General features: G+C 38.3%; 2 protein-coding genes across 2 annotated transcripts in view; one reads left to right on the top strand and one right to left on the bottom strand.

Moving 5' to 3' along the window:
* LOC113686595 (striatin-interacting protein 1 homolog) overlaps positions 1 to 864 on the bottom strand; it is a 32,398-nt gene extending 31,534 nt beyond the window's left edge. Inside the window, exon 1 of the mRNA XM_089207274.1 lies at positions 1 to 864. This exon is cut by the window's left edge and continues 135 nt beyond it. The gene's annotated coding sequence lies outside the window, so the exon portion shown is untranslated.
* A 3,173-nt stretch (positions 865 to 4,037) lies between these two features.
* Positions 4,038 to 10,702, top strand: LOC113686641 (uncharacterized). Its single transcript, XM_027204288.2, has 9 exons — positions 4,038 to 4,300; positions 4,453 to 4,488; positions 6,333 to 6,446; positions 7,167 to 7,310; positions 7,646 to 7,889; positions 8,041 to 8,225; positions 8,734 to 8,984; positions 9,629 to 9,991; positions 10,266 to 10,702. The coding sequence occupies exons 1-9, from the start codon at positions 4,147 to 4,149 to the stop codon at positions 10,566 to 10,568; spliced, it is 1,794 nt and encodes a 597-aa protein (XP_027060089.2). The 5' UTR covers positions 4,038 to 4,146; the 3' UTR covers positions 10,569 to 10,702.
* The last annotated feature ends 2,309 nt before the right edge of the window (positions 10,703 to 13,011 follow it).

Below are 13,011 nucleotides of genomic sequence, written 5' to 3'. Positions count from 1 at the left end.
TCCCTACCGTCAAATTTTCGCAGATTAACCAACTTGAGATGTGTGACATGGCAGGCACACCAGGACAAATGAAAGCAGTTGAGCGTCTCATCGACCTCCCTGGAAACGGTGAAAATTGGGCTTTGCTGAAAGACAACCCCTTCTGAAGAAGAGCATAAAATTTCTATTTCAAAATGTTAACTGCAGCTTATAAATACCTGACATTCAGAATACATCGATATATATGACATGAATGAAAGAACCAGTGAAGAATAAAACGCATAAACAGATGAAAGGATGAAAAACTGAACAAAAGAACAAATGAACGGGTGAATGAATAAATGGATAAAGGAATGAAAAAGTGAACAAGTGAAGGAATAAACGGACGAAATAATGAACGAGTGAGCAAATAAATAAAAGCGATAACTTTCTAAAGAAATTGTAGTCGATAAGGAGTATTACAAGACGTTTTAGCTTTATCAACTAAGTTGATAATGTCAATTGTCCACTGTAGAGAGTTTCTAAAGCTGGAGTTTCGAGCGTTAACCCTCCATCAGGGCGAATGAAAAAATGAATGGGCAGATATCCTATTTTATTCAAAACTGGATCAGGATGGATAATGCAATTCGAGTGTTTTCACTGGCCTAGACGTCATGGGCTATGAGCTATTATGCTATGCGCGCGCATGAAGGCGATTTAAACGGGAAGTGTTTTACTCCACTCGCGCTTGTTGGATATGAGATGATTATCGCTAACTCGGAATTTCGGGCCTCGTTCGCCCAACGCGCGTTCGGGGAATGTACTTGTCGCAACCTGGAGCTGTGTGAAAAGAGAAATGGTTGGCGGGTGTGACCGCTTGTCACAAGGACTCTCTAAAAATCATCTGAGTCGTAAAGTTGTAGTTTATTAGTTAAAATTGGAAACTCAAATTCCGGTATCAACAGTTTGCATGACGTATGTTGCTTTTGGGACTAATATCTGATGCCCCCCTGAGACAACAACCGTCATATGCATTGACGTGGCCCTCTGACGAGGGTAGCGGGAAGTCTTTGTGATATTATTGCTTCCATCACGTTTTGAGTCATTTCTAAACCTAGTCTGACTAAGGTAGAGAACATTTTGATTAAGTATCGAAGGACCAAAGCCGTTGAAGAAACGACATCGACCAAACAGAAAAAAACGAAAATATAACAATAGGCTTATCAGATCTCGAAGTAAAAGCAAGCGAACTAGTTGAAGCGCTGAAAAATGCGAGTGACTTACATGTGACGGATTTAAGTTCTGCATCTGATTGGCTGATGCGATGGCGCGAGTTATTTTAGACCAATTAGAAAGAGTGGAGTGTCCAAACCACAAGTTAAAGGTCACGGAATTTAAATTACTCTGTACACACAAAGGAATCATTGGATTGTATTACCAAAATAGAAACACACCATAGAGTTAAGATTAGTTTATAGAGGCAGACGGAGTAGAGTGACATAAATTGTAAACAACGAACCTAAAATGCTTTTAGTTCAAATTTTTAGGTCACCAAAACCGAGATTTCCTAATATTTTTTATTACGTGACCCGCACACAGCTACAAAAAAAAACAACACGGAAAATTTAGCCTACTGCCTGACAATTGCGTCTTAAACGTAATCATGCGTAATGTTAAAACAATGGATATAAGATCCATTATCCTTTAACTTCAGGTCAAACATTCTTGGCACGATGATATTTTGGTTGTTTTTATATCTAAATTTTGCGAGGGTCAATGCTACAGACATTTTGAAAAGCTTGCATTTCAGTGAGTCAAGTTGTCAAAATGTTTCTCTGTACTGTGTATTCATTTATTTGCTCGTCTGTTTGTTTACATTATAACGTGGCTCTCAAACAGAAACCGTTTAATTAAAATTGCGCTTTGTCATCTTTGCTTTTCGCATAATATTAATTGTCATAGTTGACTCACAAACTAATGCGACCCAAACAATAACAATATTTCAAAAAAGCCGTGTGATCTTCGAGTCGAAGATAGCTTATCTTTTGATATTTTATTTACTAGAGTGTAACCTGTTCCATGGGCAAAGTTGGTAAAACGAAGCGTAATGGCAAACGGCTCGATAGTAGTAAATGAGGGAAAGACTAAGGAAGAAGCTGGGCCTAATCGCATCGTGCCTTCCCTTGCTTTTTTCAATTTCGTCATTCAATATCTCGCTCCGTTTTACAAACTTAATCCTTCGAACACGCTACTAAAATCATGATTCATTGTCATTTTTGTTTCACTGATAACGGATGGCTTACATGTGTTTTCTCTCAACAAAAGTTATTATGTCTTCCGCTAAGTTGCTCTCCTGTCTGGTTAGGGCTGATAAAAATAGGGGTACTCGTTCTAAAACACTTGTCGCTTTTGTCTCTCATTTTTACTAATAGGATGTCATCAGAGATGATATTGCTCTTTGTTTTTCACATGACATATCACTTTTAATCGGCAGCGGATAATTCTAACTCAGATACTAACATGCCAACTTTTCTGATCTTTAGAAAATGAATGGGACTTAAACAATGAGATGTTGCTTGATGAATTACATCCTACGTAAAACTGAATGTCATTGCCATTTCAAGGGAAATAATTAATCAGTGTAAATTTAGTAATAATTTAACCGAACTGCCTTCTTTAGGAGCTCGTTAAATAGTTTAGAGGTGGAGAAAACCTTGACATTCATCCCTAATAAGATTGAAAGATTTCGGCGGTTTCGGTACTGATCGACTCGAACTGGCTTATCCATGGCTTTTGTGCGTTCTTCTCTTGTTCGGCTAACCATAAAACCAAACATTTTGTATTTCAGTTTGTTTTTAATAGGTTTCATTTGCGTCAGTATACATTTGGCTTCCCCTGCACAGATGTCATATCACTGCGATATCATAGCTATAGGAATATTGTTATTTGTTTATCTATGATAAACAACGGCTCAACAATTTCGTTCAGCCGTCATTTATGCGGCGAAATTTTTTATGCCGTTACAGGGTCTCTCGAGTTCTTTAGTAATCTATGAAGCAAAATCCCGTTGAGAGCATCAACATGATGGATAAAACGTAATTTTCTTATTCAGAATCCTTACAAAAATAGTTTTTTTACTGAAATAGTTCTACGCAAAATGACAGTTTATTGTGAATTGTTTGAATGAGGCTATTAGTTGTGCTGTTTATAATAGTGATATTGGTGAAATGGGTTTGGGTTAAATTACGTAACACTGACCGTAAAAGGATTCCTTGCACTCATTGATATTGTTAGAAAGCGTGTTGGTCTAAGATTTCGGAAATCGTTTAAGGTGCTATAACGCTTGCTTAATTTAGCCTGAAACAAACTTGCTGAGTTAAACAGGAAAAGTTGTCAAATTAATGCAAAAGTGACTAAGCAAAGTGAGAAAATTTTGGCAAAGAGTTTAAGAATTAAGCACAAATAAACATTGAAAATACTAACGTATTTAAAATTCTTTCTCATGACCCCTTGCTTTAAGAATGAATTGACGAATTGTTCAGTTATCTTTTGTGTCAAGGACCCTGCAGTTAACCAGACTACAATAATAAATATTCGTGAATTACAAAAATGAGGTCAAAAAAATCAGATGGAAGAAAAAGATAGCTTCGCTTTCAAATCACTGACACTGGGCAAAATCATTTGGCATACACTAAAAATGACAGAGAAAAGTGGTGTAGGGAGTCTCGGATGGCGTCTTTGATATGGAAAGATTCCCGTGTCATTGAGAAGGAGGTCACGTTTTTGAGAGTTCCGGGCCTGTGGGCAAGCAAATTGTTGCACGGTACTCCTTTATTCCACAAATAAAATAGAGAAGTTTAGATGATTAAATAAGTTAAGTGAGTCAAATTCTTGTATCTGTTATACTAGTGAAGAGTTAAGAAAATTTGACGTTTCAAACCAGGAAAAAATAACAAATTTTCATTACACCTGTGAGCTGGCAGTAACCAAGTGTGACGATCATGTCCATAAATGGTTATAATGACCTTATTTGGTTGATTAGTCGATAGCTATAAACTTCGTACTCCTTCTCCTTCGCCAGTAGTGAATGCAGTGACATTCCTGAGGAACCCACCGACTAAGTTTGGATAAAGTGATCTCTCTCAGTTTACGAGGCTTGTTCTGCAATCCGTTTGAGGTTTTTCTACGATGGAACTTGCTAAGAAGTGTCCATTTTTGGCTCGTGTTCCCTCGTCTTTCGTTCGCAAGGCGAGAGGCCCAGTGCTCGTTTCTTACGCCGAGCGTTGCCCCGTGATGTCGGAGGTTTTGAACAAAACCGACGAAATTCCCGATAAGAACGAAGGTAAACCTACATTTTTTGTGTTGTTGTACTTTTTGTTTATTTGATTTAACGTTTAAACAATGATGCCGAGTGATCGAAGGTATTTTCAAGCTCAGGTAGTATAGTCAAGTTGCATAACATGTCAGCTGAATTAAAACTTCCTTTCATTACAGGAGCTAAGACCCACGGAGCCGCAACATCAGCCAAAGGTTTGTATTCAATCTCAACTTTTCTGGAATTAAGTCTTTCAAACGAGAAGGAAAATTTTTTTGTCGACTTTAACTATTGGGAGACCTTCTCATCTCTTCGTGTAGTGTTTGTGATTTGTGCGTGTGGTAAGCTGAAGTCGCAATTTTATTGTACAATTCACTTGGTATACGACATCAGTAAGATCCCACGTTATTTGTTTTTAATTTAAGCTTCTATAATGAGAAGGAATGCCATTGAAAACCTGTGTATTTCCAATATTTGGGCTTTTTTGTGATTTGAAGTGTCTCTGGCAATTTGAAACATTTCCAAGCCGGCTTCTGTACGGTTCTGTTTGTCTGCGTGTCATCGTCCCATGACAAGGCGGAAAATTAATCTTCCTTGACGGCAACAACATTTGCATTTACGCATTTTTCTTTTGTTTGGCATATTCTGTGGGACATGGTTGATTAAAGACATTCTTGTCGGCGAATCCTTTCCAAACCACTTTTTCCGTTTTCCGAGTTTGTTGTTCGTCACGCAGTCGATCTTGTTTTTCTATATTTCAATCGGTTACTAGATTTCGCCACCTCGTTTTCTAAAAGTGTCGCGGAAAATATAAACATCGACAAAGATTGCTGACTCACTTACAACGGAACGTAGATTAAAACCTGATTACAAAGGAGGTCATTGACAATTTCGGCTTAAAAAATGAATATTTGGAAAGGATGTATCGATATTGTTCAGTTAACTCGACATCGACTCCGTTCAAAACAGCATAGCAACAAATGATCTAAAAATATTTTGATCACGCATCTTTTTTAAGAGTGATTGAAATTTATTCTCGCAATTCTTGAAATTTGGTCTTGAAGTGAATTTAAAAAAAAAAAACTATTAGCAAGTTCAGCTGTCAATAAACTTCAGGAAACGGATGTACATCAAGAGATGATATTGGACGGTTGCCTTGACAATGACTCTGCAGCTCTTAATTACCTATTTGGGAATGAGGTGAACTCTAAATGTAATCGCTAGCAATCCTCTGCTCAAAAATGGATATTTCAAAGATATAAACAAGTTTCCAAGACAAATGAACATGATAATGTGTCACAAAGTGACACAAAGTAATTTTGCAAAATTGCAAATGCATTTGTTGATATGTCAAAGGTTACATAGCCTAAATTATTGGGATAGGCCCAGGATATTGGACTTTGCAGTATGAAACACTGGTAACATGTGAATGTCCTACATGTGGAAGTAGTATGATTGCTTATAGATTTGCATTTGGGTCAGTCTCCTTGCTCTCCATATAACTTACTAGCAAGTGTTACCATGGCTGAATATTTAAAATTTTATTTAATTTACATGTACCTTCTAATTACTTAGACTTACCTGTTTCAAAAATAAAGGTAATATCTTCAAACCCCCGCGAGTTTTAAAGAGGAATGTATTTGCGTGATAAGTAAATAAACTTTCAAAATATCATGTTCTCTGTTAGATGTGATCTTCTTGGCAACCCTTAGACAGCTAGCAGCTTTACTGGGAGATTCTTTTTCAACTTAACTTTGTTAACATTTGCATTTGAGTGAGATATTTTTTAGAAGGTAGATGGGCCATTATCTCATAATTAAACATAAAAAAAGAAAAAAAGTCCTGGGTTGAAACCACAGCAAAGCTACAAAGTAGGAGCACAAAAGCGCAAATCTTAAGAATGTTCTGACATGCCAGGAGTTCAAGAATGTTTCTAATATTTTTTACTTTTTTTTCATATCTTTTTGCCTGGGAACCAAGAGATGTTTACTAAGAATGCTAAACTTAAAAGTAAAGGGCTAACCTCATCTGTTTTCCTTCTTTTGAATTGTATTTTCAGCTGGTAAATGTCCAGTTATGCACAATGTCACTGAGGTAAACAATAATGAACTTGTTACCTGCGCCTGTGATTATCAAGAAGGAACTGGGAAGAAGGATACAACCCTGGAGTCAGGTATTGAAAACAAAAACTTGTGTAGTTGCTTGAGTAATTTGTGATTGCTGTTGTATAAGGTTTTTTTTTTTTACGTATAAGAAAAAACGTTATCATTTACTGGACTTGTAGAATTAAAGGCTTGAGTTTTTTTTAATTTCTTGTGCCTCTAGGGGTTTTATTAACCCTTGAACTTCTAAGATCTAACTATTAATTCTCCCCTCCAGCTGTTCCACATTTCCTTGTAAATTAGCAATGAGAATTTAGAGCAAGATAACAACATCTAAGTGATAAGTTTGAGTATCCATCAGATACTATGTGGATTCTATAGGTCTGGAAAAAGTTACATCTGAATACCTTCTGGGAGTTAAAGAGTTAAGGGCCAGCTATCATTAGGCTGCTGCTACATACAAGTTGTCTTTCCACAATCTGATGATGCTTTATTTGGAAGAATTTATGGACTCTTACATGGTCTTAGTCTGTGTGAACAGTTTTCACCTAAAAAAGCAAATTTTCTCTACCATATCAGAAATACATGATTTCTAGTGATTAAAAACTCTTCATTACAAAATTTAAAAGCATATCTTAAATTAACCTGTGCCATCAGTTGAAAATTTTGTCCAATATAGTTCTGTTTTAACTGAAAATAAGAAGCCAGCAGTGAATAAAAGAAAGTAAAGAATAAAAAGCCAGCAGTCATGTTAAAACAGACTTGTAACAGATAATTATCTTTTCTTTCAGCTGGAAAGTGTCCTTTCTCAAGTGGCAAGTTAGTTGTGGATGCTGTGCAAAAAATTCACCCTACCCCTGCAATGAAGGTGGGAAATGTTTTTGCCCAGGCCACTGGAGTGCGTCAACTGGTCACCATGCCCCTTGCTGTTCAAGGTAATTTGTAAACATGTCTGGAGTGCATCTACAGTCAAAGTTTCTTTTTCAAAGGTTAACCCTTTAAATCCTATGAGTGACTAAGACAGAATTTCTCCTTACAATATCAATACAGTATCAACTAGATTAGTGATGAGAATAAAGAAAAATATCAATTTGGGGATAATAAGTTGATCCGATACAAATTCTCTGAACTAACGTTATAAAAATTGTATGGTTGACAGTAAGGAGAAGTACGAATTTGATCTGGGAGTTAAAGGGTAAATTGAATATTGTTGCAATCTTGTACCTCCTCTGTATACTTACCTACTGGTTTGTGTTTTTTAATTTTTCAGGTCCTGCACCCAGCATTGAGGCCTTTCAGTCTCACTTTGATTATGACCGATTCTTTTTGGATGAGATTGAGAAGAAAAAGATGGACAACACCTACCGTATTTTCAAGAGGGTGAACCGCCTGGCTGAGACTTTTCCACATGCCAAGGATTACAGTGATTCTTTGGCTGGAAAAGATGTGTCAGTTTGGTGCAGTAATGATTATCTGGGGATGAGCCGACACCCAGAAGTGCTGAAGACTGCAAGGTAAGGGAAGTGAGATGCTGTATTGAGGGTGAAATGCTAGTGCCTTCCATTTATTAAGAAGGCATCGCAAGAAACAGGCTGTTACAAACATGTCACCTCTGTTTGAGCTAAGTTCAACTTTTACAATAGGGGAACTTTTTTGTTTTTCCAGGGAGACTATTGACAAGCATGGAGTTGGTGCTGGAGGTACTAGAAACATCTCTGGCACAAGCAGTTATCATGAAACCTTGGAGAAGAAACTGGCAGAAATACATAAGAAGGAAGCAGCACTGCTCTTTACTTCTTGTTATGTAGCCAATGACACTACTCTGTTCACTCTGGCTCGTCAATTACCAGGTGAAGACATGTCCCAAGTTTAATAGTGGAAAAGATTTAAAAGTAGTGTGATTCTCGCTAGTTTATAACTGATTGGGCTGTGTGCTGCAATCACCATTTTTTTTTTGCTCTTAACTCAGTTTTTTCACATTTAACAAATATTTTTTTAATACAAATGTTTCAATATTTGCAAAATGAGTACTGGTATGTTACCAGTACTTTTCTACCTGCCACCCTTTCATACTGGGACTGTTTTGGGGGACTATTGTTTTAAAAGTAGGCAGACTTACCTGGTTAGAAAAAAAATTGTCAAATTCAAAATTTATCATTCCAATAGGTTATTAGACTGTTATTGTAGTGTTGATTTCTTCCCAAGTTTCTTCAAGTTGTTGTGAAGAGCGTGTTACCCACAAAATATGCAGATTTGCAAAGAAATGTTCATTCTTTTTCCCTTGACATAAACTTACTACTGTGATACCATTGTTGTGGAAACATTTTTAATAGTGTTGGACTACTATTCCTGTTGCAGGCTGCCTGATTTTTTCCGATTCTGGTAACCATGCCTCCATGATCCAGGGCATTCGTAACAGTGGAGCAAAGAAGTTTATCTTCCGTCATAATGATGTAGAGCATCTGGAGCAGCTTCTGGAGCAAGCAGACCCTGAGGTGCCAAAGATTGTGGCATTTGAGACTGTGCATTCCATGACAGGGGACGTATGTCCATTAGAAGAGCTGTGTGATGTAGCACATAAGTATGGGGCTCTGACCTTTGTGGATGAGGTAAGTAGACTGGGATTGATGTCGAACCTTTCAATCTGACAGCTTACTAGGAATGCTTCGTTAAACTGCCTTTTGTTGATCCTGTCATATTTTTGTAACCTGTCAGTTTGACAGTCTATGGAGATTGTGAGGGAGATTGTTTTGTCAACCCTTGCCAATACGTCAGCTTATAAGTAGTATACGATTATTTCTGGTCTGCAATTTTGATTGAGAAGTATGTCAGTCTCCAAACCAACATTGTTGGCACATTAAGTTATAGCTAGTAACAGCCCTAGTGACACGGTCAAAATCATATTAGAGAGTCAAATAGTATTGCAGCCTGTAAAGGAGTGTTTAATTTAAGGATGATTAGAACTGTTGTTTTTATATTTGTGTACATTTTTCTTACACCTTAATTAGTGGGACATACCTTGCATGGTGCGTCAGCACTTTTGGTTTTCTCCTTCTCCACAAGTCTTCGTTATTGTAGTGATAAATTTAATTTAATTTATTGTCTATTTGTAATGTAGTGGAGTGAATCTGTAATAAATAACAGTAACCTGTTCAGGACCGGAACGTGGCCATTAATTCTAGCGTCCATCTCTAAACCATTACGTTGCTTATAAAGATTATTGTAGCACTGATGAATTGTTTTCAATCAACAGGTTCATGCAGTGGGTATGTACGGTGACAACGGTGCAGGCATTGGCGATCGAGACAACATCATGCACAAGATGGACATTATCACTGGTACCCTTGGCAAGGCCTTTGGATCCATTGGAGGGTACATTGCTGCATCAGCTGCCCTTGTTGACAACGTGCGCAGCTATGGCTCCGGTTTTATCTTCACCACCTCCCTTCCTCCTGTCACTGTGAACTCTGCTATTACATCTGTCAGTATTCTGGCCAGTGATGAAGGACGTAGTTTGCGTGAAAAGCATCAGAATGCTGTACGCACCTTGCGAAACAAGTTGGTGAAAGCCGGTCTTCCTGTGGTGTATGCTCCGAGTCAGATTATACCGGTGCATGTAAGTGTCTGTAATTCATGTTTTGTCGAGAAAAACCGAATTTTAAAGGGACAGTTATTTGAATGAAATCTAACTAAGTATAGGCTTCAGACAATTTACGGACCATTATCGTTTTTTTTACAAGTGAGTGTTAATCCTTGTGTCGCAATGGCAACAACATTTTAGACTTTTTGAAAATGTTCCTATAAATCAACTTTGTAACGAATGCATTTGACTAAATTGGAGAAGCCATAAAACGAGGCGAGGATTAAATTTATATTTGGTTCATCCGCAGGTTGGTGATGCAGCCAAGTGCACAGCCATCTCCAACGAAATGCTGACCAAATATGGCATGTATGTCCAGTCTATCAACTACCCAACAGTTGAACGCGGCAAGGAGAGGTTGCGTATCGCTCCCACTCCTGAACACAACGAAGCCATGATGGACAAGTTCACCGAAGCTCTGGTCAAGGCCTGGAAGGACAACGGAATGCGTTTTCTGACCCCCCATTGCACCACTGCATGCGACTGTCAGGAGCGCTGCATCACCTACAAAGAGCTGGATTGCAACAAGTATGCTTCCCAGGTTGGCGCCTAGAATGCCGGCCAATATTGCTCTCCGAATCGACTTTTCCAGTGGGCGTGTAAAGCTCTCAAAATGGAACTATATTTAAGAATTGTTAAATGTAATTTTCTGGAGAAATCTGAAATAATCATACAGTGAAATCATCACGTTCTTGTGTCTGTGTGTTGGTTGTTTACTTTATTCCATCTTGGTTGAGTTTCCTTTTGTTTATGCCCCCGTGTTTTCACTGATTTTCTGGTAAGACTTAAAACTTGTGTTTCTTTGTGCTCAGTGTTTTCAATTCTGAACCAAATCTTTGGAGTTCTATTGGTTTCGAGTCATGACACCTTTATCTACTCAGAGATGCTGCCCTTATGCCTTTTGAAACCAATAATGTCTGTTGTGTCTTATGTGAGCCTTTTTCTGTTGGTGACTGCCTTTATGCCGGTACAGAGAGTGCCACTGTCTTGCTTTGACGCAAGGTATCCCGAGATACTACCAGTTGTCGCCTTTGAAACCAATACTGACCAATGTAGGATCTACTTGACTTGTTATTTTCAAGGAACTGTGACTGCCCTTATGCCAAGACTGTGTTAAAACAGTGAGTTTTCTTGCTGTTATGGACTGCAATGCTGGTTACTGAAAACATCCTCTTCGGAGGCCGTCGCGCTCTGAAGAGATGATTGCGCTTATGCCAAAGCACTTGACAATGAACCACAAAGCTGGTTCTACGTATGAAGAAAGAGCCCTTATGCCAATTGGTCAACGACCCTCAAGAACTTTAGACTGTGGCCAACTTGTGCGAAACGTGGTCCTTAACGTACCAACTAAAGGGAATTGAAAAGTTCAGTTTAGTAACGCTGTTATTAGATTAGATAATGGGGTGACTGCCTTTTATGCCAAAGCCGTTACGGCTACGTAGAGAGTAGACAAATAATTTAATGACACTGCTGTGACCCTACAGCTACGAAATGGAACTCTTAAGTATAGATAAATCGATTCGCGGGGAGTAAGTTATGTAAAATTGGGAGAGTTTTTCAGGACAACGAGCGAACGATGTTGGTTTTCGGATTTCCATTTAGTATCTAATATGACCCTTTTCATTCTTGAAGCGGTTCATAGAGCGTAGAAGTCGAAGGAGATAAATCTGAAAAGACAATTCTAGCGGACTGGCGATTTGAAAAAAAAGATATCGGGACATGACAGTGGGACGCCTTGCCTGTGTTCCCTGATTCCTTTCTTTACGTATTTTTTTACTTTGTAAACTTTATTAATAGCACAGCTACGAAATGGAACCTCCGGGTTTAGTTGAATCGATTCGCAGGGAGAAAGTAGAGTAAAAAAGGGGGAAGTTTTTCAGGAATAACGTGCGAACGATGAAGGTTTTCGGTTTCCACTTAGTACCTGTGTTGCCTCTTGCCAATTTACAATTAGCTTAAGAAGATTTACACGTCTAGGGAGCTACATTCGGAGTAGCAATTTAGCGGATTTGTCGTTAGTGAGAAAAAAGAAACCGGATATGTCCTTGGTTAAAAATCGGTGTTGGGTTTTTGTAGATAGTGGTAAGTTTTAGTCTTCTTTTGAGTGAAACTCGAGATTCAAACTTACCAATTAAAATGTATTACTTTCATAACCAAAAGTGTTCTTGATGCATTACTTTCTAGTTCTGAACAACGTCGCTCTTTTGATAACTTACTCGTCATGACTAAAAAGCTCCACAAGTCCTTTACCATCTCTCTTCCCAGCTATAGGTTGCACTCCCGCTCGACACATTTGTGGCCTCAGGAAGAAGCATGTGGCTACTGATAAAGGGCAATTTTTAAAGCATCGAAAGGAACTAGGGGTTTTATAGCGACGCTAGAAGGTAGTGTTGCCCAAGATTTGTATTCGCATGCAAACGGTAAACCTGCCACACCCCACATATCCTACACACCCGCCGCCTGTTAAGCTCATTTTCTGTGTAGGGCGCCAGACCACCTTTCGGGAGGTCGAGGGTGGACACTCAGGGTCTTAAAGTAACTGAGAAGAATATGCTACCTTAGCTATGACATCTGCAGATGGTTGAATATTCTTGTCTTCTCAGATAAGGACGAAAAACCGAAGGCCCTGTCCCGTGCATGTCCTCTGCGCTGCACAACAGGGGACTTTGAACAACCCACGCACTTCTCGGTGATGTGGTCTGACCTTATTTCCAAAAATCATAAATTGGGGGCGCCTGCAAAATTCCCTTTCAAAATGTTGTAAACTGCTCAATGCAGTCTGACTAAAGTCCCCTGAAAAGTACTGTAAAGCGTATTAGAGCATATCCATATGGAGAATGTGCTAAATAAATTCATCATTATCATTATACGCACTATGTTCCTTAGGAGAAAGATTACTCAAGAAATTAGTGACTAATTGACATTCAACCAATGATTAAATAATAACAATAATGAAAATAACGATAGTAATAATACTAATATTGATAACAACAGTA

The sequence above is a fragment of the Pocillopora damicornis genome, chromosome 5 (genome assembly GCF_964200805.1).
Source record: "Pocillopora damicornis chromosome 5, jaPocDami1.2, whole genome shotgun sequence".
NCBI classification, from domain to species: Eukaryota; Metazoa; Cnidaria; class Anthozoa; order Scleractinia; family Pocilloporidae; genus Pocillopora; species Pocillopora damicornis.
The sequence above is the reverse complement of the archived record's forward strand: the minus strand, read 5'-3'. Positions and strand labels throughout refer to the sequence as shown.

What these genes read in the sequence shown, in the direction of transcription:
- LOC113686641 (XM_027204288.2), top strand. Translation starts at nt 4,147, where the DNA reads ATGGAACTTGCTAAGAAGTGTCCATTTTTGGCTCGTGTTCCCTCGTCT. An exon ending in CATGCCCCTTGCTGTTCAAG is followed by an intron (nt 7,311 to 7,645) that starts GTAATTTGTAAA and finishes TTAATTTTTCAG; the next exon opens with GTCCTGCACCCAGCATTGAG. An exon ending in TCTGGCTCGTCAATTACCAG is followed by an intron (nt 8,226 to 8,733) that starts GTGAAGACATGT and finishes TTCCTGTTGCAG; the next exon opens with GCTGCCTGATTTTTTCCGAT.